Below are 25,898 nucleotides of genomic sequence, written 5' to 3' on the forward strand. Positions count from 1 at the left end.
TTTTCAACAGCATTGTGTGGCAGCAGCCCCAAGTTATTCAGATTTCTAGGCTTAAGGACATCAAAAGTGGCCTCTTGGATCGGACTGAACATCCATCTAATAGTGGGGTGCATCCTCAATCTGGCAGCGCTGATGCTCAAAGAAATGTGTCTAAAAAGCAGCATTTTTGGCTCACCTTCCTTGTTCTCCGACATATGCAGTGTTAAAAACAAGGCAACCTCAGAAAATCTGCATGAATACTACCTTATCTGAGATCAGTATCTGCTGATTTGCTGATCCACCGTCTTAAAACAAGGCAACCTCAGTAAATCTGCATGTTTTCTATTGGCAAATATAAACAGAAGATGGCGGGGCGGGGGGGGGATATTATTTGGCAAGTGAATTTTCCAAGTGCCAAATGAAAGGAAAAAACAAGGGCAACTGGTGTATTTTTTAAAAAGGAACACTATGGTTAGACAAAAGTAACTTTTGGCTCTTTTTTTAATTCTTTTTGACAACTTAGAAACAAAAGCAGCAATGTACAGCATTATTACACAACAGGGTTACAAGGGTCCCAGTGAACCAGGGAGAGGGGAGTTTGCCAGCGCAGCACGGCCACCAAGAAGACCGACTAGTGGCGATAGTGGGGGCTCCGAGACCGGGATCTGGAGTGCCTGTACGAGACATAACAATAAATCGAATTACAGAGAAAAAGGACGAGATACCAGGGGAATGCTGTTTGCGTACACATTTGAAACGACATTTTCTACTAAGCATCAAGGAGAGTCAGTGCAATACAAATTGTGACTAATGGCAACCTTTTCCAGGTAGAGAGTATTCAAGAAGGGGTTTACGCTTCCCTTTTTCTGGAGGAGAAATCCTGGGACTGCGCAGCTTGCCCAAGGCTACCCAGGCTGGCTCTACTCCCAGGACGCACCAGTGGGGGAATCAAATTCCCAACCTCTGGCTCCACATCCAGATACCTAACTCACTGAGCAATCACCATTTTATCACCGCAATGCAATACAGCAGACAAAATAAACATACTGATTTTAGGCTGAATTAGAAACCTCACCGCGTGTCCCAAGGGAACATCTTTCCCCTGTGCCTGATGTATCTGATAGGACTGTTGGAAAGGTAAAATTGGGGGAAGTCGATGCATCGGAGTCGGGGTATCTTTGGCTCTCCTAATGTGTGGGGACTACAAGTCCAATAATATTTGATCTTTAGTCATCCTCGATGGAGTTTTTAAGGTCCTACATTATCTGGCGAAGCGAGAGCTTCTCGGCCCATCCGTACAGGATGCTTCTAGTTTCTTGGAAGAAAGGCAGACTCAGGCCTAGCACCTACGCATTCAACGGAATGGAAACGATGAGCAGAGATCACAGATGGCCTTCCTGTAAATCTGTGCACAGCCCTGGGACACCGGACAGTTCACTCACCCTATATCTAAGGCAGCCTTCTCCACCTGGCGTTAAAGAGCAAACACATATGATCCCCCCCCAGTTCTCACTGATGGATTTAATGCTTCAGAAGAAAGAAAGCCAGAAGGGTAGCCCTTATTTACATCAGCTCTTTCAGCAACAGGTCTATTCATTTTAGTCACTCCACCCCTTCAACCGCTATGAAAAGAAGCATGGATTACCTCCTTGAAGAGCTGTATTCTCGACCTGAAAGACAAAGGGAGGAGAAAGAGTGAACATCCTCTAAGCACGTCACCAGAATTGTAGTGATTGGAGATGGGCATGAACCAGTTCATCCTGGTTCATCCCAGTTCATAAAGGTGGCAAAACACATGCTGCTTCTCCTCCCCCTTCCGGCTCCACCAGCCATCACTATTTTAGTCAGGGCAGCCCCACTCCTTTGAAGACTACAGATCTGAGTGGGGATCCCCAAGTTTTAACATTTTCAGACCACGGATAAGTGAATCAGCTGATAGTGATCCCGCAGAGAAAGCAGTTCCTACTGTATTAAAAATATTAAAGAAAAATCCTCCAGATATCTATTTCTAATGATGAAAAAATCCCAGAAGTTTATATTTCTTGAGTCTTTTCTCCCATGCCTGACCCCGCCAGCCACCGAATCTTCTTCCTCGGTGCCAGGCACTTACTGTAGCGCGGGGAGGGAGAACGGCTCTGGCGGCTGTACTGTCGCTCCCACTCTTCCCGCTCCTTCTCCCGACGTTCCCGCTCCCTGCCAGGAGGAACGCTGGAGATTAACAGAAGCGGATGTCCAACGAATCCGTCTCCCACCCCCACCACCCATTCCCCCACCACTCCACGGCGAGGGAACTGGAAAACCGCAGGAAGGCCTTACTTCATCCGGATCTTCCGAGCCATGGCACGCAACTCGTCCTCTCGCTCCTGGAAGAAGAGAGAAGAAGGGGGTGCAAAAGTCAAGAGAAGGCACAAGTCCCAAAAAAGAGCAGCAAAACCTACATGGCGGCAAAGCCAGAATAAATCATGTCCCATATAAGAAGAATAAAAAGAAGGCTTGCATTAAAAAAAACAAATCACCAAATTTGTTCAAAAACCGTTAATTCACCTATTTGTATTCATACAAATCAATGCCCAGACGAATCTGAATCAATGGATTTTTAGCAATTGGATTCGTCAATTCATTTGGCTATAAAAGAGCCCCCTCCCAATGTCCAAAGTATACATCCACAAAGAGTGGAAATTTCCCCCCAGGCACCTAGAAGCATCAACACCAAAGAGAAGCTTCTGACTCTCCTCTACAATCCCTCCAATGTTGGTGAAGATTCAAAAGTGCTAACAGGCACTTTCCTGGTGGGGGCCCACTTTATGCGTATATAACTCAGACATCTGAAACCCCATCTTTACTACACTTGGAGGGATTGTAAAGGAGCAAAAGAAGAAGCTCCTCTGTCATTTTGTTCTTCCCCACCACAGAACGATGGATGTGCTGGTTACCTGTCTTTCATGTTCCTGTTGCATCATCTTCTCCTGGGCGGCTTTTTTATCTGCTTTAACTGAAGAGACAGAAAGGGGAGATGAGTGGGGAGCGGACAGAACCAAACCAGGAAGAGAAGAAAATAGCTTCCCTACATCACATGTTTCTCCCTGCCCGTCCAACGGCCCCAAGGATGCTTACACTGCCTGTTAAGCGCCTTTTGCATGCGCAACTTCAGTTTCTCCTGCGGGGTCAGTTTTGGCTACAATGAGAAGGCAAACAGAAAAAGTGTTAAACATTGGCTTGTCGGCCTGAGCTCGCTATCAAATTGAGGTTCGATAAGGCATTCGCGGGAAGAGAAGGCTCCGAAGAAAGACAAACCCTACTAAAAAAAAATAAGCAGATTTCTAAACAGGTAACTAAAACCATAGAAAATCCTGTAGCACCTTATAGAGAGGAACCAGGCTTATTTGGGATAAAATGTTTGCAGACGGCAGCCCACAAACCTGGCTAGATTTTAAGGTGCCACAAAAGTATTGGATTTTCCAACAAGTCAATACTGAAGGAAGACCCCAGTTTTGAAGGGAGGACACCAAGGCAAATTGTCAACCAAACAACCCCGTTGCAGGTGCCAACACACACACACAACTAAGATATGAGATTTGCTATTCCAGGGGACTCCAAGGCAGAAACCTTGGTTCAAAAGGGGCCACGGAAAGCCGGCAGGAAGGAGAACGCCAACTCCACTGCATGAGCAATTAACAAGTAGCCCACTAAGGTTTATGGGCTCCTTTGTCAGAGACTGAGAGCTAGAGCTTGTAGCAAAGCTACCTGATCCAGGTAGAGCATCTGCAAGGACAGAGACAGGTAAACACAGACTGATACTGGAACTCCCTCCCACTGGAGGCCTGGCTGGGCCCCCTCTTTGCTGTCCTTCCACAAGCAGGCAAAGACCTTCCTCTTCAGGCAAGCCTTCCCTTATTGATGGGCTGCCTGAGTGGAGTTTTTGAATGAATGATTGTGCCTTTAATGCTTTGAGTATGTTTTTGGAGTTGCTTTTATTTACTGTTTTTTGTTTTTTAGTGGGGTCTTTGCTGGAATCTTTTAAATACTTGCATACTTATTCCTTTTTTTAAAATTTTCAATATTGTAATTTAATAACCTAAAGCCGTCTTGGGTCCTTTTTGAAGGAGAAAGGCAGGCTAAAATATTTTTAAAATAAATAAATAAAACCCAGTTTCCAAAGTGCAAGATCTACTTCCAGACAATTAGTATTAATTGAGAATGTATCCTCCCCCCCCTTTTTCTGCTATTCTGTGCAAAATGCAAAGATTAGAAGACATCATTCTGTTTGGGACCAGAACAGCTCTACAAATGTGGGGCTACCAATGCTTTCGTAAAGCCGGGCTTTCTGTTGCTTCTAAACTGCCTGGTCAAACTTCACTGCTCCTTCCTGGGGCCAAATTCAGCCTCATGAAGGGTGACACAAGTTCCCCAAAATCTAGGAAGGCTCCCCACACGATCTTTGAAAACCCCAGCTCTTTTTATTTTCACAAGTGGAGGTTCTGACACTCGTGGTTGCCAACGTGAAGGACAAAGTCCAGACCCAAGCAGACACTTCCAGCCCACTTTGTGAGACGTCTGGAATGCGTATCGTTTAAGATCTTTTCTTGAGAATGACTTGTTTTGGAATTCCAAAGCAAAAGCTATTGCCGTGTTAAAGGAGCAACTGCTTGTGTTTGCAAGAACATGCAACTAAAATGCATCTGAGCAGGCTTAAGTTGACGTCGGAAAATCTCCAGCATGTTTTCTTGGGCTTCACCGTGGAATGTCAGCCATTTTCAACCTATGTGGTCATGACCAGCCTTCTCCTGGATGCAATAACCTTACAAACATCTTTCTCATAGCTTATTTTGAAGAACCTATAACTCTCTGGTTCCACTTGGGCATTTCTGTCTTCCGAACGACGTATCTATTCCTGTTCCATGACTCACAACAAGACAAACCACTTGCTCGGAATCCACTTTACCAAAACGTGTGTGTGTGTGGGGGGGGAAGTTACTTGTTTTGGATTACAATGTCCCAAACCAACCACCACAAGCCACTGATTCTGGGACGTGTCGCCCCAGAAAAACCTCCGCTCCATTTATTCTCAAGCCCTTCTTCTTCCCACGCCAAGGGCTGCCCAGGGACGTATAAAGGCAACTGGGGAAGCCCTTCCAGAGAACCAGCCGGAACTTTCCAAAAAACACACTGGGACACAAAGCACACGCCCTCCCCCCAGCGCATCCCATAATAACCACCCAGGCAAATAAGGAAATGGTTTAAATGAAGAGAAGCTGAACAAGGAGAATTCACTAAATAGCTGAACCACAAGTGCTTATTGGGAGTCTTGAAAAGCCTTCCTGACCTGTTGGACTACAACTGTCATCATCCCCTCCCCAGCCAGCACGCTCACAGGCCATGGCGGCTGGGGGATGATGCAAGCTGTAATCCAATAGATCCAGAGGATACCCAACCTTCAAACAGGCAATATTATATTTGCAAATGTTTACTGAAAAATAGTGGGTCTATTACACTATTATTTTTCTTCTTTGCCATCTTAAAACAGAGAGACTTTATTTTCTCTCTCTCTCTCTCCGAGCTAGCGAGGAGCTGCAGAGATTTCATCAGACCTACCCAAAAGTTGTTTGTTTTTACGGGCCACCTGACAAGGTCAGCTGGAGAGCGGGTAGTTCTCCATTAAGCCTGGCCAAAGGGAGACAACATTTTGAAAACAGCCCCACGCTCTCAGTCGCTGCTCGAACAAATGATCTCTGTGGAGCATGAATCTGCGGTTCCGGTTTGCACCGACGGCAATGTTTACTGTTCCGTAGGATTTATTTTAACCTCATATGAACTTGTTGTGCCTTAGCGATTAAAACAAATAATATTTCAACCGCCAAAAGTAAACTGTGTACTACTACAGACTCCTTCGCAACAGGTGAAACAGCTCAGATTTTAGAAACACAAGAGTATTAACGATGCCCGAAAGGGGTTTGATCAAGATTAATAGAAATGTAGAGGCTTCAAGCCTCTTGCACCCTGTGCAGAATAGAACCAGGCACTGTGTTTTGCCATCTTCAGCTTGAGCTCACGCAAACCCCTGATTGCCTTGGATGCTTTGCTATGGCATTTCTCTGCAAACATCCTGGCCCATGTTCTGAAGAAAGCACCATCCCACCTGCAACCGTGTTCCGTGAGCAGAACAGTGCAGAGAGATTCTAGCCAGCATCCATCAGGGAATTCCACAGAGTCTCCCTATCAGTCTTTCTCTTCTTCCCATAGCCCACCTGGCAAACCACTCACAGATTTCCACATTTCTATGCTGAAATTAATTCATACTCAGTTTTTTTTTATTTAAGGAAAAAAAAGGCTAAGGGGAAAAAAAACTCTACAGCCTGTGTACTTTCTGGGTACTAAATCCCTGATTATGGTTTGCTGATCAGAGATGAACAAGCACCGGAGGTTCGTTTTTCGGCTGAACAGGTGCGCGACATTTCCCAGTCCCGCCTCCTCAGGCAGGCACCTGCTCAGAGGCAGTACTCAGAGGAGGCAGGGCAAGTAAGCCAGGGCGCTGCCTCCGGAGAGGCGCTTGACAGAGGAGGCAGGGCAAGTAAGCCAGGGCGGTGCCTCTGGAGAGGTGCCTGACAGAGGAGGCAGGGCAAGTAAGCCAGGGCGGTGTCTCCGGAGAGACACCTGACAGAGGAGGCAGGGCAAGTAAGCCAGGGCGCTGCCTCCGGAGAGGCGCTTGACAGAGGAGGCAGGGCAAGTAAGCCAGGGCGCTGCCTCTGGAGTGGTGCCTGACAGAGGAGGCAGGGCAAGTAAGCCAGGGCGGTGTCTCCGGAGAGGCGCCTGACAGAGGAGGCAGGGCAAGTAAGCCAGGGCGGTGTCTCCGGAAAGGCGCCTGACAGAGGAGGCAGGGCAAGTAAGCCAGGGCGGTGCCTCCGGAGAGGTGCCTGACAGAGGAGGCAGGGCTGGGAATAGCCAAACACCTGTTTGGCTGAAAAACAAACCGGCACGAACTACCGAACCACCGGTTTGTGCCCATCTATATTGCTAGCTCTTTCAGTCTACTTTAGGACACTGGACTTTAGTCAGGGGTTATTCTTCCAGATTGATTATTTGGGGGGGGCTTTATTTTTGGGGGGGGCTCAACAACCTACAGTGCATCCCACCAATCCTCATAGGTTTTAGATCCAGTTTAGGACTGAACCGCCTTGGTGGGCAAGTTGGGCCATTGAAAGAAGAGCACTTCCCAGTTAGTTCTGCTGTACCAGCCCTCTCTAGCTTGTTTTTCCACCTCTCATTGCCTTTCTATAAAAGGGCTTAATCTAGGGACAGCCTTTGGACATTGTCACCCTCACCCCCTCTGGTCCTGGGAGGGCTACATGTACTTCTGTGACTCACAATACCCCATTTGTTTTCTGACACACACTGGGTGATACCGAAAAAGCCCCCTTGCGCCCTCTACTGGCCAAGAGATGTCTTTCTAAAAATGGGTCCACAGGGTCATGTCCCAAGGAAACCGAAGGCAGTAGTGCATTAAGAGGACTTCTACTGATCCACACTATGACACAGTCTAGACCAAGGGTGCAAAACCTCTTTTATCCTGAGATCCAACTTCCACTTCAGATAAATTCTTAGGTACTACTTTCTTGTGATGTATAGGGTCAGGGACAAAAATGACAGGACTGAAACTGTATCAGCACATTTTAACTTAAAAGCTCTAAACAGTCAGTCACGAAGCCTTCAAGGAGGCATTTGGGCCTTTCAGAATGATCGGGGGAAAACCACAAAAAGCTGGAAACCCAACCAGCAACACAGATCTAATCCAGAGTTGTTCTATTCTGGCAGAAGATCTCCAGGGGTTCTGGCACTGACATTCTGCCAAAATCTGTCTAACTGGCGATGTTTGGCCCTATCGCCTGGGATCTTATAGATGAGAAGCATGGGCTCTGACACAGAGCTACGGGCCTTAGCCAACAACAAGCTCTGATACTCAATTTCCCATGGGATGATCTGGGAACAGACATAGTCCGGGGCTGGGAACATCAAGCACAAGCCAACAAGGAGAAGACCCTTCTTCTTCTTTTTTAACTCAGCAGGAGAGATCTCTGGAAGCCTTTGCAGGAACCTTCACACCGGAAGCCAATTTATAAATGCTGAGAACAAAGAAAGTAAGATCCGACAGCAGATAATCTTGTTCTCCTTGTCTGCCCACACACAAAAAGGCCCCAGATCATCAGCTCCCATCTTGGATTTTAGCCCACTTAGGAGAACTCACACTTAGGCACACAACCTTTGTTGTGTTTACCCCAAAAGTAAATCCTAACATTAACATTTATTTCCTGGGGCTTCCACCCCATAAATGCCAGCCTGTCAAAGACCAGTTTTAAAAGGGCAGCTTTCGAGGCAAAGAGTGCCATGATGAGTCAGCGCACATGCAAAAAACCCCCCCCCCATCTTCAACTATAGGTGGGAAGCAAACAAGGGTAACCATCAAAACTCTAAATACAACACTCCTTTTTTTGTGCATCACTATTGTTGTCTTTTTTTTCAGCAATGATGGGAATTAAGATGTGAGGTTTAAATTCTTACTGACTTTGGCAGCTCCTGTCTCTTTACCACCAGCAGTTTCAGCCCTAGGGAGAAAAGGAAAGAAAAATAAAGAGGTTTTGCTTGTTACAGTACAGGAGGACACCTGTAACCACAGGTGGTCGACATTTCCCAGTCCCGCCTCCTCAGGCAGGCACCCGCTCAGAGGCAGTGCTCAGGGGAGGCAGGGCAAGTAAGCCAGGACGGTCCCTCCGGAGAGGCGCCTGGTCATTAGAGGAAATCAGACAGCACACAATGTATACTGTTCAATACTTCCACGATTTTCGGTATCCATGGGGGAGGCTTGGAACTGACCCTCCCCCACGGATACTGTTGTCCCACTGCACAGCAAAAGCAGAGATTCCCATGCTCCTCCCCAGTTGGGTGACAAGAAAAGGTGTTCGTTCTTCCTCAAAGCAGGGGGAAAGAGATCACACACTCACTTTTTCAGTTTCTCCCCGACAGCAGGGGAAGCTGCAGGCCTCAGTGGCTTTTCTCTGGCCGGAGACGCTGACCTGCTGCGACTTCTCGAGTCACTGTCGCTTCTGCTACTGCTACTCCAGTGCCTTCCTCCCCTGCCGCTACTCCACCGATAGTGCTCTCCGGATCGGGAATGACTCCTGAGAAAAGTCATGGGGTGGGGAAATGCCATTTTTGTTAGGAGCTCCAGATTCGTCAAGAAATCCGCAGCCCACTTTCTTGCTGGGGAGCTGCCCCGCCAAACCGCCCCACTTGCCTGGACCTGCGGCGGGACCCGTATCGCCAGCCCCGCTCTGTCGAGCGCGATCTGGAATGACGACGGCCGTCCCGCGAGCCTCCCGCGGAGTATCGCCTGGTTCTGCTACGGGAGCGGGAATACCGGTGGCTGCGCGAACGGCCGTAACGGCTGGCCCGGTGGTAGCCGCTGGCCCGGTGGGACCGCGAGCTAGACCGCGAACTTGAAGACGAGGTGGTGGACGAGGTGGAGGAGGAAGAGGAGGTGGAGCGTCGCCTGCAAAGAGGAGAGGCACGATGCTGGCTATTGACAGGAGAGCCAGCCAGCAAACCGCAGGCGCAAGGAAAAGACGGAGGGGCTGGAAACACAAGGGGATGCCCCGGGCGGCCGAAAACCAGCCAAAAAGGTAATTCCATAGGTACAGAGTTTTAAAATTCAAGGATCATAATGTTAGAGCTCACAAGAAGCTCGGAAAGGGCTCAATTCACAGCCTCCCACACCCCTGTTTTGTTCTTTGGCAAAGCCTAGAGAGAGAGAGGTGGGAAGGCGTGGGAGACTCTGTGGGCACCAGGTATAAAGCAGGATGCCCTCTACCTGGGAGGCAAGGAAGGAAGGCTGGTTTATCGCAAGAGGTCACTGCAAGCTACAGAATCTCGTCTCAGCTCCTGGACAAGCGCATCAATTCCGTTCCCAAGGATTCCAAATGTTGTTTCAGAAAAAGAGCAACCAGCTTTTGGATTCTCGTTGATTAGCAAAGGGACATTGCTCAAAAGCAGCACGGTGGACTGAATCCAAAGACAGAACACATTTGGGCACAAGAATCCACAGAAAGGAGATGCATTCATTACTCTGTGACTTGTCCCAAGTCTTTGAAGAAGCCCCCCCCCCAAAAAAAAACTGTTCACTACCACAGTTGTTTTATCCAACTCCCCTTATTCATCTCTGTATTTATTATCCATTGTGATTTTATATTCTAGATTTATATGCTAAAAACAGGGTGTGCTTGATTTCAATCAAACTGATTTAAATCAAATACACCCTGCTTTTAGCATATAAATTAGCATACAAAACTGATTCAAATCACAATTTAACTCACAACTTAAATTTTAAAAACTGAATTTTCTTTTATTATTTAAGGTTTTAAAATTCATGCTTTGAAGATTTAAATGGTGACCTCTTATCAATTTTATTTTTTTTTAAAAAAAAATCATTAATTTCCATCCACCTGGCTAAAAGTGCTCTTATAAGAGCTTAAAAGCCCTCCCTCCACAAAACTGTAATCATCATCTCTTCTGGAATTTTAATGGGTGGGTGGACAGAAGCTTTAGGTTTCAACTTGCAATAAACCAGCATCCTATCCTAAGCGATAGCTAGATATACACCGATTGTCATTGGCCACACATAGTCTCTCAAAGGAAGAGAACCACAGTAGCTGCTTTTGCTGGAATGGTCCAAGATGAAAAGCAAGAAACAGCACCCCCAGCTTTGGGGCATATTCTGGGGTATCCCCACCCACCTTGACATCCCTGCTGGCTAATGGGGCCCTCGGTTTCCCAGCATTCCACAGCCGTATCCCCCCCCTCCCCAATCAGACTCTGCCGAAAGGAGACCCTGGGCACAGATTGGCTATCATGAGCGACCAATGGGCACACAGTTCCCAGGTCGGTTCCAAGGGCACGAGGAGGAGGATGGAAAAGTAAGAAATTAACCTTTGACCCCGGAATGGTCTCTGCTTTTAAGGTTTTTGGGAAAACAAGGCGGGTGCGAAAGTTACCGACCGGGAGGAGGCGCTATGACCTGCCGCGGCGCTGCCCTGTTGCACTTGGCCAGAGCGTGCCTTGCCAAGGGGGGCGGGCTTCCGGGGGGCTCCTCCGGCTTGCGAGGCGGCAGCTGCGGCCGCGGCGGCTTCTTCATCGCTGCCCCCGAAGCTGGTGATGAAAGTGATCTTCTCCTCATGACCTGGGGAAGGCGAGCGAGAGCGGGACCGGGACTCAGAGGTCGATTCGGACGGCGACCTAGGGGGCGAGGAGAGCCCATCGCTTTGAGATGGCAGAAGAGCGGAGCGGACTTGTTTCTGTCTGCACCCCGTCGCTTATCGCTTCCCACGTCCAGACACATTCTACTGGCAAAGCGAGAGCCGTCGGGAGCTCCCAAATGAAATCCCAAGGAAGACTTTGCTTCCAAGTGTCCTGTTCGTGCCTCTTCCCAACGCCCTCGTCCTGTATGCCGGGGCTATGCTGGGTGCAGTGCCAGAATCGGCTGGGATTCATAGCAGTTTCTCAACTGACCATGGATGAAACTGGCAGTGTGTCTCAGAGTACCGCCAAAGCATCTTGATTCTATTCCCCACTCACTGGATCATCCCAGCTCCTTTTGAAACAGGGCTGGCTTGGCGGGTATGTCCCTACACCCACTGACTCACTTCTACAAGCAGAGGTGTTTTATTAGAGGACCACAAAAACCTGGACAAAACTCCCAAGGTTACTTGAGTACAGTAGCAGCTGCTTCTACTCACCGTTTGTAGGGATCGTAGGTGGGGCTGTCTCTCCGGGCATAGCTGCAAAAACACAAGGGATTGAGACTCAACGCGGCATCCCTTTTAGAAGTGCAGCGGCCTCAGAGGCGACTCGCAAAAGGTTGTCCAAGTGGCCACCCCATCAGGCAGGGCTTCAGAAGACACCCACTCCAAGGTACTCGGCCCACCAGCTCAGCCTCCTCCTGAGATGAGTTCCCTTCCTTCTTTAAAAGAGGGCTATGTACTATCCATTTCTCCAAGGGGACTGTTTTCCCTTTTTAAAAACTGTATACTTACTGTTCTTCGCTTTAATATTGCTTTTTAACGAGGTGAGGTGCCTCCTTACTCACTGTTCTTAGCTTTAATGATGTTAACCACTGTTGTAATTGTTTTCTAATAAATATTGTCTTTCACTGTCGCAAGCTGCCTTGGAGAAAGGCAGGGTAAAAAAATGTCTTTAAGTAACTAAATAAATATCTGCCCCACTGCCTCTGAAAGAAAAAAAGGGAATACCCCCCCCCCCAAATTATCTCTGATTACGGAGCAGAAATGACAGGGATTCCCTATTCCGCTGTGAGAGAACCTTTTCAGAGAATTCTGGAGATACTTCCTTAGCACTTTCTCCCCACCCCACCCTGGCCTGGCCTGGAAGGGAAAAAGTGAATGAAGTCAGGTTCCTCGCTTTAGTGACAAGCAGAAAAATCTCTGGAGCGTTTCAGCCGGGAAGCCCATGATGTAAAGGGATGATTGCCAAACCTGTTGACACCACCTGCCCCAAAATACTTCTCTGACGTCTTATTGGCCTTCTCTGCTTCTTGTCCTCCCTCTTCTCCAGGGAGGCGGGAGACAAAGATCTGCTGAGCAGTGGCTCGCCCAAAGCATGTCAGCTATAGCACACAACGTCCCCGGTGAAACAAGCCAGGCTACCCCCCCTCAAACCCATCCCCACCCCAGGGGATGCGCTCTCCAGCCCAATGAAGCTGTATCATGGCTTGTGGAACCTCACTCTTGGACACGGGAGTGCACTTGTGCAAGCACACTTGTAAGAAAACATCTCTGGGACACGAAGCAACCTCTGTGCCAAGAGACTGCGGGAGGAAAAGGAGAGGGAAAGAGGTCACCGGCTGAGAAGCGCTGGCTAGGAAAATTCAAGAGGGGGAATCCTTCTGCATTTGCTCAAAGTGAAAAGACCCCGTTGGCTCTTTGTGAAAGCAACACTAGAAACTAGAAAACGCCCCTGTGCTCGGAGAGGGGAAATGATCCCGGCAGACGCTGCCCAGGGGCCAAGCAACATGCTTCAGGAGGTCTTCCCGCACCAAGGGAGAAGGCTTGTTCTCAGGGGCGCCTGGGCTCCTCTTCGGGAAAGACAGGCGCAGCAGGATCCGTGTGGGTCGGAGGACTCACCTCGGAGGACTGATCTTCCTTCCTTTCAAACGCTTCTCTCGGAATTCCCTCCTCTGACGTCGAGAGCGGCGGCCCTGGGGACGAAAGGAGAGCTGGGATGTCAGAGGAGTTGCTGCTGCTAGAGGAAAACCTTCCCCTCCAAAGGTTCCCAACCTCAGCCTCCCTGGCATTGGGGGTGGGGATTAATCCATACACATCCCAGGTTCTTCCCCCCACTCTGTCACCCCAAGGGCTCGGTCTCCTCTCTCCCCCACCATGAGTCAACAAAAGCCTCTTAGCCCAACTAAAGGAACTACAGAAATGGCCACGGTAGAGAAACCAGCAAAGTCAAGAGTGCTGGGTAGGGACCCCTCTCTCCCTACCGAGTACATGGCTTTCTCTTCCTCCAAGGCTTTGGCATGCTTAATGGCTTCCGCCTCTTCTTTGTCTTTCCGTAACATCCTTCCAGAAGAAAGAAAAGTGGAAGTTGAGAGAGAGAAAGGACACAAACAAACCAATTCTTCGCTCAGAGAGGGTCTTGGTATCCGTCTCGGAGTATATTTGGTGAGCGCCCCTCATAACATCTATTTTTATTGTGTTTTTAATGCTTTTTTCCCCCCAAGGTTCCCACCTGGCGTTTTGGGCAAAAATGGAAGGAAGGAGCATCCCGTCTCTGATTTGTTGTTTAGTCATTAAGTCATGTCCGACTGTTCATGACCCCATGGGCCAGAGCACGCCAGGCCCTCCTATCTTCCACTGCCTCCCAGAGTTTGGTCAAATTCATGTTGGTCCCTTCGATGACCCTGTCCAGCCATCTCATCCTCTGTTGTCCCCTTCTCCTCTTGCCTTCACACTTTCCTAACATCAGAATCTCTGATACTGGATGCAATACATAGTTGCCCTGACCAGGCACCGTTACTGGCCTCAATCTGCATGTCCATGACTGATCCCCCTTTAAAGCCACCCAAGTTGATAATTGTGGCTACATCCTGTGGTGGTGAGTTCCACGGTACTTCCTTTTGTCTCTCTCAATTTCCTGCTATTCCATTTCCAAATTTCTGACTGTTTTGGCTCTTCATTTCTGCAGCCCTGCATCGTTCTGGGACACAGGCCGCCGGAGAGAGATCAGCCTAATTCCAGGGTGATCCGCTCCACCATTAGAGCCAAACGGAGCCTTGGAACCATGCAGAGGAGAAGACTGGATCACCTCTGCTTTCCAAGAGTCCAAACAGCAGCAGCATCTTACCGGACAAAGTCTCCCTCCGCCATCCCATAAGTGGTAGCCTGCTTGTTCAGGTCGGCCACTTGCTCCTGGTTCAGCTCATCTACATCGACTTCAACATCTGAAAGCAAGATGGGACAGCATCAATGGGTTGGTCCATCCACTCCTTATAAGGAACCTTGCACAACCTGCTTCTTTCAACCCACTGCCTTCCAGATATTTCCAAATATAACTCCAACCACCTGCAACAAGCATGGGTCAATCTCTGAAAATTAATAAACAGAGAAGCATCAAAGAAATTACAGGAACCAAAGAATGACTATCAAGGAGAGATTCATAGAGCAATCCTTTACCATTAATAAAGCAAAGCGTGCTGCTTATAAACTGCTCCACAGTGCTGAAAGCATCCTCCGAGAAGTTTACAATTCAGTTATACAGACTGCATATTGCCTTCTCCCCCCAGCCAGCCGAGTACTCAATTTGCCAACCTTGGAAGGATGGGAGGCTGAGTCAACCTTGAGCCAGCTACCTGAAAGCCATCGGGATCAAACTCAGCTCCTGAGCAGAACCTTGACTGCAGTACTGCAGTTTAAGCACTATGCTACAAGACTCACTACTTCCGTATGTACTGAAAACCAACCCCGGCTGAGGTCAAGAGCCTACACCTGGTGTGCGTGCACAAAGGATGAAAATACTGACCCATCAAGGAGCCGGCCCTGCCCGCTCAAAACCGTGACTGGTGCTCAAATCCACAATGGGCTGCACCCTTTGCCTGGTGCTGAAATTAGATAGCAGCAGGGCGCAAACCCCTTAAAGCAAGCCTCCTTCTGTTTACTTGCCTTCAAGGCATAGCCATTGCCTATGGGGCAGTTAAAAACCATCACTCAGCCTTCAGCAGCTGTTGGAATAAAAGCGAACAGACCAGACTAAGAACCACTGTCACACCGCAAGCACGGGCAAACAAAGTGAATTGGGAAATATACCAATATCAGGAATGACTTCATCCTCATCGGTGTTGCTGTCTTCCTCGGAGTCTTCCTCCTCGGCTCGCTTCTCAGACGGGTTCTCCAGTTCTGCCACAGTGCTGTCTTCGTACGTGTACCCGATGGACGCCTTCTTCTCGGCTAACCTAAAGGCAGAGAGATCAGCCCAACTCATGCCCTCCGTTTCCGCCACTGAGAGCGCTCAGCCCTGCCAAATCTGACTTCCAACACCTCCGGGTACCCATTCAAAGGACTCACTTCTTTTTTTCGTCCTCATTGGGTTTCTGGAGTCCCCCATACAGCTCATCGATGTAGATCTGGTAGAGGCATTGCTCCTCTGAGACTAAGAGACAGAATTGGGGGGGGGGAGGTGGTCAGGACTCCACGAGGCTCGTCGGATGCTGCGAGACAAGCACGGCAGGCTATAGAGCGCACGCAGCCCTCCCCTGTTCTCAGTCGTCTAGACGCCACTATGCCCAGCAAAGGGGATGATCCATTGAAAACAGGTTGGGGGTTTGGTTTAAAGCACGACTGAAATCGAATGCATCCTGTTTTTCAATGGATCCCCAGGATTTAAAATTTTTAAAATAGGAATTTTATTGACAATTTAACTTTTTTTTAAAAAATCACTTAAATCGTGATCTAAATCCATTTGATTCTTTAAAAATCACTTGTTTTCATCCACCCTGACCGAAAAGACTAGGCACACGGAGCTGCAACAGACAATCAGAGGCGCTTCCAGGGGGGAAAGATAGTTTCTCTGCCAGAACCGGACCTGTCGTGTTTTTCTCCATCACATCTTTAGAATCTGATATGCTGCTTCCCCAGGCACTTGAGGAGGAAACGGAAGCCCCCGAGGACAAGGATTCAGGGAGCACAGGGGTGGAGGCAATGGGCCTGTTTTCTAAAAAGGCTATGCGGCAGCAGTAGCAGAAGATGGCTTTCAAACAGAACACTGTGGGAACGGTCCCCTCCCCAACCACCATGCATAGACAGCAGCTGCAGTCAGCAAGGACATGCGTCTACGTGCAAAACACCTCAAGCTGCATCTCTCTCAGGGGCACGGCTTGCTTTAAAGCCTTCATCAGGACTGGTCCCTGGAGAGATCACCTTAACTGGTTGGCCGTCCCTTTCCTGAACTGCATTCAAGAAGAACCTTAGGTTTACTCCATTATCATATTCATAAGAGTGTCTTGCCAGGAACATATGGGCTTCTGCAAGCTCTGCTACTTCTGGGAGGGGAAAGGAAACGATCTCCTGATTCTTGACGAGCACCGGACTCCCTTTCGCCTCCCCATGCTCCCACCTTCAGGCCTGAGGCTCAAAGGCAAATGTCGTCAGTGCAACCTGGTGACCAGCCAATGATGAAGTAGTAAGTTAGGGTGTAAAGTCTTAGCCTTGGCAGAGAACATCCCCGCTGTTGCCAGCCCGGGAGAGAACCCAAGACCCCCGAGGGCCACTTTTCTTTTTCCCTGACCAAACCGACGTAATCAACAGCAACACAAGAGAAGTCCGGGGGAACTTACTGCCAGCAAAGTCGTTCTGCACCAAACCTCTGTACCTTTCGTAGTTGCACTTCCTCTCGTCGGACTCCTGTTCTGGATTGCTGTGGAAAGGAAAAGAAAGCACGGGAATGAAAAACTAAGGAATGTGAACAGCCGAGAACCGCACAACAGTGCCAGAGAAACGCACAGAGAGACATCTTACTCAAGAGTTTTGTTGGTAGCTGTGCATTTCAAGTTTGGAAGTTTAAAAACAGAGCACACCCACTGAATAAATAACTGATGGGTTAAAATCAGTGGAGTAAATCCCACCGTCTAAATGGGCCAAACGGTGTGTCTTCTTTGAGTATCAAAACCAAGAAACATAAATAACCTCTGCCGATTTTTCCAAAATCAAAAGAAGAGATTTTAGAGAAAGGTCCTAACAGGCACAACTAAACTTGACATTTGCCCATGTACCTTTGTATGCATCCAATGATTTCTCAGTAGAGATGGGCACAAACTGGCCGAACTCACTGTTCGTGCTGGTTCATTTTTTGGCCAAACAGACATTAATCACTTCTGAGCCCCGCCTCCTCCAGTGGGTGTCCACTCACAGGCAGCGCCCTGGCTTCCCTGTCCCGCCTCCTCCAGGTGCTGCTCAGGTGGAAAGTGCCAACCCTCCCCCCCCCCCACATTCAATCAGAGGAAGAACCAGGACGAACCACTAGTTTGGTGGTCCATACCCATCTCAAGTTCACAGCACTGATGTAGACGTAGGGGTGTCTGCATAGCATTATACCAGTCTACCCCTCTTTAAGGACGTTCAGCAAATGGTACCAAATAGAGAACTTTTCAAAATCTTGGACAGCTGTAACATTCAGCCACCCAGGCTGTATATGCAGCTCTCTCTAGTGCAAAGTAATGGGAATACCTTTGACAGCAGCCTAACGAAGCCAAAAAGACCCTACCTTTTCTTTAAGACACAGTCACTTCTCCCTCCCCCATAGGAGAAAGCAACAAGAGAGTCAAGAGTCAAGCCAGTTTATCCAAGCTCTCTTGCCTTATTTCCAGCCTTCATTTTACTGGGCAAACAAATCAGAAACTGAAGCCAAGGGTTGCGCATTTCGGGACTGAAAAGGAAAGGAACAAACACCTTACATTGGGTTCAGCAGTGGAGGGGTATACATGGGAATATAGTCCAGGTGAGCTCGAACATCAAACCGGTCTATCATGTTGTTGGTATCTCCCTGCCATGGCATCCTGCAAGAGGCAAAAAAACTGTCAGGGGGCACATGTTAGAAGTTGGCACAGAGGAGGTGGGGCATCGCCCACAAGATCCAGGCACCGTTTCCCTCCCTTTTCAGGAGATAAATCCCTACTTTGCCTACAGAGAGCTGAATGCTACTCACATATTCACAGGGCTTTCAGCGGCGAGAGCCACGGCGGAATCTAAGTGGACCTTGCACGCACGGCCATGGACCTGCAGGAACTGGGCCGGATCTTTTTTCTAGAAAAGAAACATCAATGTTCGCTGTTGTTGTTGTTTTTCCGAGCCCCACGTGGATAGGCCAGGGATGGGACCCAAAACCTTCAGAGACAGCCGTCACCAGATCAGCTGAAGCCAATGCGGTGCATTTTTCAGAACCATCCTCCCGCCTATATTTTCGTTCCACATCTCAAAATGAGACAAAAGAAATAAACTTTCAAGGCAAACAGCATCAGATCTGCCACCTTGGGGAGGAGATTAGAATTTCACATAAGGATGTATGCCTGAACTGAAGGGATCTGCTTTTCCCATAAAAAAGACCCCCTTCGCCCATAGCTACCTGCCTTTATAAAAAGGTAAGAATTAGTCTTTAAAACGCCACCACATTTTGTTTTTGTTTTTTTAACTGTTATTTCGATCTTGCTTTTATCTTTTCTGCTCCTTTTGCTAACATCTTCAGAGTGGCCTCATCTTCTGAGGACAGGCAAACGGCTACTGGGCAGGAGATTTTTCTGTAACCCTGACCAAATTGTGAAAGCCTTCCCTGTAACATGCTCTGGTTGAAACCAAAATGGGTATTTTTAGACACCTGTTTCTTCTGTTTTCTACAGTGTTTTAAAATATGTAGGAGTCTTCCCACTTTTTAGGTGCTCTTTTTATTTCATGTTTTCTTCTGTTCAAACAACCCTTATTTTTATTGTTACATAGCAGTAAGTCACATTATGTAGTGTGCACAACATCGAGCAACACCTAAAGATGGGTGCGAACTGTGTTTCGGCGTGACACCCACACAGCACGCTTCCCTCCTCTGCCTCCTCGGGCAGGCATCCACTCAAAGGCAGTGAGGCTTCCCCGCCCCATTTCCTCATCTGAGTGAGTGGCTGCCTGAGGAGGCAGAGGAGAGGAAGCGCACTGCTGCCAGTGAGTGGACGATAGCCTGGAGGAGGTGAGGTAGCACACAGCAACCACAGAATTCCTATGCGGGTGCTGTGCCAAACTGGCTCAAACTACAGTTCATGCCTGTCGCTAAGCAACACAGCATTAAGTTACTTCGGACTGTCTTGACCTGCTTTCAAGAAGTTGATGTCCTCTGAATATCTGCTTGGTGCAGCTGATGGCGGTTGCAGTCTGTCACATCGGGACCTTGGAAAAGGAAGTGCTCATCTAGAGGGCCCTGTTCTACTGAACACTTTGATGCCAACTGCAGCCTACCAACAGGATGTTCCTCAAGAACACAGAATTGAAACACAAGTCAATGGGGTCAAGTAGGGAGCTGAATAAGGCAAAAAGAAGGAGCGTTAGGAAATGTCAGTGCAAGCCCTTCTCAGAGATCAGAGCCAGCCAGGAGGACACTCACAATCTTTTCATAATACTCTCTGCGACGTTCAGCTCGTTTCTTGTAATCCACCATCATCCCACGGAGCTTCCGCTCATGTTTTCGGGCTTCGTGCCACATCCTGCCTTTCTCCAAGCTGTTCAGGGTTGAAAAATATGCCCAGAATAAAATAACCTTTTTACACACTCTCCCTCTCTCTTTTTCTCACACACAGACATACACCCCAGACACCCAAAACCCACAGAACGAACACCCTGGTGCAGCTACCCACAGCCTATGTAACCTCACTGAAACCAGAGCCCTTGGCAAAAAGGGCAGGGGGAATAGCCGCTCTTCCAAGGGCGTGCGCTGGTGGACAGAAGTGAGGCACCAAAAGAAATGGAAACGCCTTGGGCTCTGAATTTTCTCTACCCACTGGCTGCAATTCTGGTCTCTATTCTGCCCAAGGGTTCGATCCGCTAGGTTCTGCTTGGGACAGCCAATTCTGGCACACCTGTGCCTCAGGTTTCCCCGGATCATTCCCCACCCACCCCTTTCCACGACTGCAGAGCTGTGGCAGAATCAACTGTCCTCGGTGGGCACCATTTGTGGCAACCCACGCAAGGCATTCCTTTGGCTTGCCTTCTTCCAGTGGGAGGACTGGTAGATAGCTCAGGGGTCTAGGCACCCAGCTGCGCTGCCAGAGGTTGGGAGTTTGATTCCCCACTGTGCTTCCTTGACAGGGGCTGGACTTGATGACCTTAACCAGCACTGCAGTTCTAAGATGATGAAGTTAATAATCTATGACTTCTAGAGGGAAAACAGGATCCAGGGGGGAGTACTCCAAAGGTATACTTCTGAACATGAGGTACAGTGAATAATCCTCAGGTGGATATCCAATACTCACTAAGAGCAGGAACCTGGGAGATGTCAAAACGGATGCTCTTGTTCTCACCAAGCAAAGCCCATGGAAAGATCCAAAGCCGCCTTCTGGTGAGAAAGCTGCACCCTAGAGAAAGCAGAAGTCGAAATGTGTAAGTAACACAACTTGATCAGCTAGAACAGCTTTGATGCAAGGCAAATCACAGCTCTTGGGAGCTTTAGTTGACTCTCCCCTCTCTGGGGTCCAGGGCCTCCCAAAAGGGTCTTGTTGAGCCTCGTGGCGCAGTGGTTAAAACGCTGTACTGCAGCTAAAACTGTGCTCATGACCTGGGGTTCAAATCCCAGGTAGCCGGCTCAAGGTTGACTCAGCCTTCCATCCTTCCGAGGTCGGTAAAATGAGTACCCAGCTTGCTGGGGGGGGGGGGGGGGGGGCGCAATGTGTAGCCTGTATAATTAAAAAAAAATTGTAAACCGCCCGGAGAGTGCTTGTAGCGCTATGGGGTGGTATATAAGTCCAATCAATCAATCAATCAATCAATCAATCAATCAATCAATCAATCAATCAATCAATCAATCAATCAATCAATCAATCAATCAATATTGTTGCTGCAAGATTCCCAACCTTCAACTTACAGGTTCAGTTAAAAGCAAGATGCCCAAGATAATTTTACGCAGCCACCCCATACACTCTAGATAAGTTTTAATCAAGGTACAAGCGGGTGTTTAGCTGCAGATGCACTTGCAAATATGAGGGGAAAGTGACATTTTAAGAAGCGTACATATGTGCAATGATACAAGTCCTTGTTTTCACAGCTGCTTGGTTTATTTATTGTACACAGATTAACAGGGAAGCCCTTCTTTCCATATAGAAGCAACCTCATTATAACCCTCGATCACCTAATGTAATCTAAACCTAACTGTCTCTTCCAGAACCTTGTGCAAGTGAATCTCATCCAAAAATATAGAAGCTGGAAACCTTTTTAGTTTCTTACATTGGCAAGGAGAAATTTTAATCAGAGAGGCTGAAAATGAAGGGCATACTTTTGCTGTGTTGGGGTTTTGTTTGGAAGCACTGCCCATATACCGATTGACAAGTTGCTGAACATTTTCAAGCCACCATGAGGTCTAAAAACATTCTAGTTCAAAAGCAAACAAAACAGTTAAATCTACCAGAAAACAAGGCCGACATGAACAGTTATACAGCTACTATTGTGGCAGATTTTGTAGTCACTAACACTGAGAGAATCAAGTAATCCTCACTTCTCATCTTTGGTTTAGGGAGCAGAAACTTGAGATTTGCTCCAACTGAGCTTTTGGTTAGTTTGAGAACTTGAAGTGTAGCAGATGAACCGTAATGCTTTCAAAACAATTTTTAAAAGGCCACCTTGTCTGCCACCAAGATGAGAACATTGGCATGAAGATGTACATTCAGCACGAAGAGAGGTATAAATGTTTTCTGAATTCCTCTGGAACGGCATCTTTTGAAGGCAGACTGTTGCCTTGCCACCAACTACCACTTATCTTAAGGTGGAGAAACCCCCACCGAGCCCCTCTGTAATCTGACCCACAATTCTGCACAACAGATTTTTTAGTAGAAAAAGCTTTAGTCAACTAGAGCCCAATTCACATTCAGCCGATTAAGTGAACTCTAGTCAAACGTTTATGCCACCATATATTTGTATTTATTTTAAAGTGTAACTGCTTTCTTGAGAAACAGCTAAATGGCCCTTCGCTTAACCACCAGAGTTGGAGAGTCAGAAACAAGAAATGGAAGATGCATCAGTATGGCTCGATCAAGGAATTCTTTACATAAGGGCCGTACCGTTGGAATAGTTAACAAAACTAGGAAGCCTATAGTTCACAAAACATCGACCAGCAACGCTATAAAGAAATGTGAAATAATATTAAACAAGGTATGAAACACAAGCAGGTGAAACGGATGCCATGCTATTTTGCCCCAGACTTCAGAAATAACACTCCAGGGTTAAATTCATGTAATATATCACACGATATAAGACTGCCCTAAGAACCCAGGAGAATACCTCTAAACAGGCAACAATGATATCACTATTTTATCTCCAAGCACACCTGGTTAACATACAACCAGCCCTGGCCGTTCAAAGTTTCCGGAATATCCCTTTGAGGCACATACAACTGATCTCTTTCCTATTTAGATATGATTGTTCTAAGCTTCAGGAATGCCACCTGATGCCCCACTGCAGCACAACTATTTCCTTATTAAGGCAATATGACGGCAGTTAAAACAAGGTGCATCTAATCCAGAGATTCAAAGTTTGATTCCTCACTGCACCTTCCAGGAGAAGAATCAGCCTTGGGCAAGCTGCACAGCTCCAAAACACCCCCCAGAAAGAGTAAAGGGGAAACTATTTCTGGGCAATTTATATTTAGAAAATAAAAAAAACAGGGAAGGGTTGCCATAAGTTGGAATCAACTTGGCACCATCTTATTATTAAGTAATCTAGAGCCACTTTTTAAAGGTGGTGGTAGCCGTCAACAGATCAAACCTATCCATCTTTCCCATCACCCTCCATATCCACCTTCATATCCTCTCCTCTTTTAAAAATTATTCTGGTTCCTAGAAACTGCATTTCTTCCTTTTTTATATATATAGGAAGGAGCAAAATGAGAGTTCCCCTCCCCAATTTTGCTTTGACAAGGTGGGGAGTGCATATATAAGTATAACTATAATTCTCTTTAGAATAAACCTCTAACAGACGTTCAACAGGCTCCTTTCTTCCCTCCAAATCTTTTCAGAAGCAGGTAAAAACTTTTCTATTTAAAGAAGCTTTTTATTAATATTAGCCTGAGATTTTTGAGCCCTTTAACTGCCTATTTTTATTTGATTTCAATTTGTCTGTGGTACAGGACTAATTATGGCTTCTATAAATTGAACATTTATCGTCTACTGTGTTTTATTTGATTGCATTTTCCATTGTAAACCACCCAAAAAGTGCCATGTGCTTATGGGGCAACATACAACCTAAATAAATAAACAAACAAAAATAAGACTATGTATCTTAGCTACTATTGTTATTACCATCACTTAGCTTATTTTGCTCATGTTGTTTAGAATTTTGCTTCTGCTTTTTAAGTACAATATTGCATTCACTCGATCCTTCTAGTTTTGCATATTTATTATCGTTAGCTTAAATACTTTAATTATTTATTTTACTTCCATTATTGCCAATATTATAATCAACATTTTCTATTATAATTAACATTTCCCTATTGGCTACGGTTTAAAATATTTTTCACACCACCTTTCTCCTCAAAAGGACTTCTAGGCCACCTCTCCGATGAAAGGGGCACCCTGGGCCATGTATGGCACCCCGAAAATACCACATACAGCATGGAATAACTATAAATAAAATAATAAATATTTTAATTGAATTGTAATTGTTGTAAGCTGCCCAGAGACCTTTTGGTAGAGTGTGGGGGGGCATATAAGTTAAATAAATAAATAAATAAATAAATAAAATTTTAAAAAGCCATATAATGGTAATTTTTAAAAAAAAAATCGATCGAATGGTCCTAGGTGTTAAAAATCAACTCAAAGCACAGCGTTTCAGAGAAGGAATAATTTAAACATTTTAAATTTTGGCTGCTGTCAGCCGCCTTTGGGCCCTTGTGAAGGAGAGAGGCGGGGTAAAAAAAAAGGTTTTAAATAAATAAAAATAAACCAAGATATGCACGGAGTGCCCACACATACCCCCACCAGGCAAGGGCCCATCCTCTCCTCCCCCCCCCCAAGAGGCGGTTCTTCCCCCCCCCCTCCCAATTTCCACCGACCTGGCGGAAGAACCGAACCCTGTCAAGCCACGGCTAGAGGACACCACCTCTCGCTTTTGCTCACCCTCCTCCCCAAGCGTCGCAGGGCCCAGGCCGGAAGCGGAAACGACGCCGACCATAGAGAAGCGGCCCGTAGCGTGAGCGTCTAATTCGCCCGGGAAGGGACCACGTGACGCCAAGCCTTCTCCTCCTGCCAATCACCGCCTTCCTCTTGTTTTTCCCCGTCTTGGGGAGGACAGAGACGCTTCCTCTCCCCCTCTAGTGGCCAGTAGAGGGATCGCCACGCGGCAGAACTCGGCGCAGGCGCAGAAGCCCTCCAGGCGCTTCGGGTTCTCCTCTGGCCGGGGTGGCATGCGCTATTCGAATCGATTCGTTATCCGAATCATTGGGGGGCGTGTCAGTTTTCGGGGAGTTCGCTTTGGGGGGGGGAAAGAAGGGGAAAATCCATCTGCAGCCATTGCTCAAGAGGAACTGCCCCACTTTCTCACTGGAAGGACTGCTGTGGGGTGGGTGGAAATGGGGGGGGGGTAGCAGGAGGCGAATTCGTGTTCATTGGAAGTGGGGCCAAATCCCTCCCCCCAATCGGGGCCCCTCCTTGTGTGTTGGGATGAGCTCAAGAGTTCCTGGGCCTTCAGCATGATGGGATTCAGCATATTTGTTATGGGGGTCACCCCTTGACCTTAATGGGGGGGCTACACCAACTCTTGCAACCCTAGTTATGCCCATCGAGTCACCTCCCGAGTTTCGGTGACCCTAGGAAGGAGCGCTCTCGAAAATGGCCTCTCCGCGCCCTTGCCCAGCTCTTGCAAACTGAACTCCGTGGTTTCCTTTATCAAGTCCATCCATCTCACATTCGGACTTCCTCTTTTCCTGCTGCCTTGCACCTTATCCCAGCATTTATTGTCTTTTCTGGGAAATCCCACCTTCACCTGATGTGCCCAAAGCAGGACCGCCTCCGTAGAATACCCTCTCCTTTTTTTTTCTTTCCTCCTGGTTGGGTAAGAGCTGTGTCAACTGTTCCCAACTGTTGATGCCCAAATTGTTTCAAAATGGGGCACTATGGATCTTGCTTTGAACAAGGCAGAGATGAGGACCTTTGGCACTCCAGTTTTGACTAGTGATGGGATTTTTATATTTCCTGGAGTGCAGATCCTCCAGTTCCCCACTCGGTGCATTCTCCCTGACTGACACACACCTTACAGACACCTAAATGTGGCTCGCCTGGGAAAACAGGGCTTAAACTGGAAAGCTAGGCCTAGCTTCCTGTCCAGAAAGGTAGTTCCCAAATAGCATCAGGGAAGGAAAAGGAAACTTGGGTGAAGCTAGGCCTTGCCAAGACTTCCAGTTTAGACCCCCTTTCCCACGTGAGCCACATTTAAATGTCCGTAAGGTAAGTGCCAGTCAGGTAGAACACCCAGAACGGGGGGTGTTTGGGGGGCTATGGGATATGTAGTCCCAAAAAATCCCCAAAGCCTCATCCATCATTTTCACTGTATTGCTCTTATCATTGAATGGTTACAGGGCAATGACAGATGCACCTCAAAACAGTGTTTCCCTTAATTCTGACACGAGGG

The 25,898-nt window shown here is 47.5% G+C and overlaps 1 protein-coding gene across 6 annotated transcripts; it reads right to left on the reverse strand.

Annotated features, from left to right (window-relative positions):
• Positions 1-462: 462 nt before the first annotated feature.
• CLASRP (CLK4 associating serine/arginine rich protein) lies at positions 463-24,483 on the reverse strand. Of its 6 annotated transcripts, none has more exons than XM_078380092.1 (22): positions 24,389-24,483; positions 20,540-20,641; positions 19,675-19,789; positions 18,241-18,338; positions 17,990-18,091; positions 16,874-16,953; positions 15,606-15,690; positions 15,348-15,493; positions 14,389-14,485; positions 13,526-13,604; positions 13,164-13,237; positions 11,760-11,801; positions 11,023-11,259; positions 9,266-9,520; positions 8,973-9,149; positions 8,537-8,576; positions 3,094-3,154; positions 2,913-2,971; positions 2,296-2,342; positions 2,090-2,187; positions 1,625-1,649; positions 463-653 (listed from the first exon to the last, which is right to left on the reverse strand). In XM_078380092.1, the coding sequence occupies exons 3-22, from the start codon at positions 19,771-19,773 to the stop codon at positions 611-613; spliced, it is 1,944 nt and encodes a 647-aa protein (XP_078236218.1). In that variant the 5' UTR covers positions 19,774-19,789; positions 20,540-20,641; positions 24,389-24,483; the 3' UTR covers positions 463-610. The 6 variants fall into 6 exon arrangements, 4 of the variants coding, with proteins under 4 accessions (XP_078236218.1, XP_072835808.1, XP_078236216.1 ...); XM_072979707.2 differs by having other exon boundaries at positions 24,325-24,480; XR_013538426.1 differs by lacking the exon at positions 20,540-20,641 and having other exon boundaries at positions 2,090-2,172; positions 8,533-8,576; positions 24,325-24,424.
• Between the last annotated feature and the right edge of the window lie 1,415 nt (positions 24,484-25,898).

Source organism: Pogona vitticeps, chromosome 9 (assembly GCF_051106095.1).
Source record: "Pogona vitticeps strain Pit_001003342236 chromosome 9, PviZW2.1, whole genome shotgun sequence".
Classification (NCBI taxonomy): Eukaryota; Metazoa; Chordata; class Lepidosauria; order Squamata; family Agamidae; genus Pogona; species Pogona vitticeps.

What these genes read in the sequence shown, in the direction of transcription:
- CLASRP (XM_078380092.1), bottom strand. Translation starts at nt 19,773, where the DNA reads ATGTGGCACGAAGCCCGAAAACATGAGCGGAAGCTCCGTGGGATGATG. An exon ending in AGGAAGATCAGTCCTCCGAG is followed by an intron (nt 11,802 to 13,163) that starts GTGAGTCCTCCG and finishes GTGTTTTTGCAG; the next exon opens with CTATGCCCGGAGAGACAGCC. An exon ending in GTCGGGGAGAAACTGAAAAA is followed by an intron (nt 8,577 to 8,972) that starts GTGAGTGTGTGA and finishes TTTTCTCCCTAG; the next exon opens with GGCTGAAACTGCTGGTGGTA.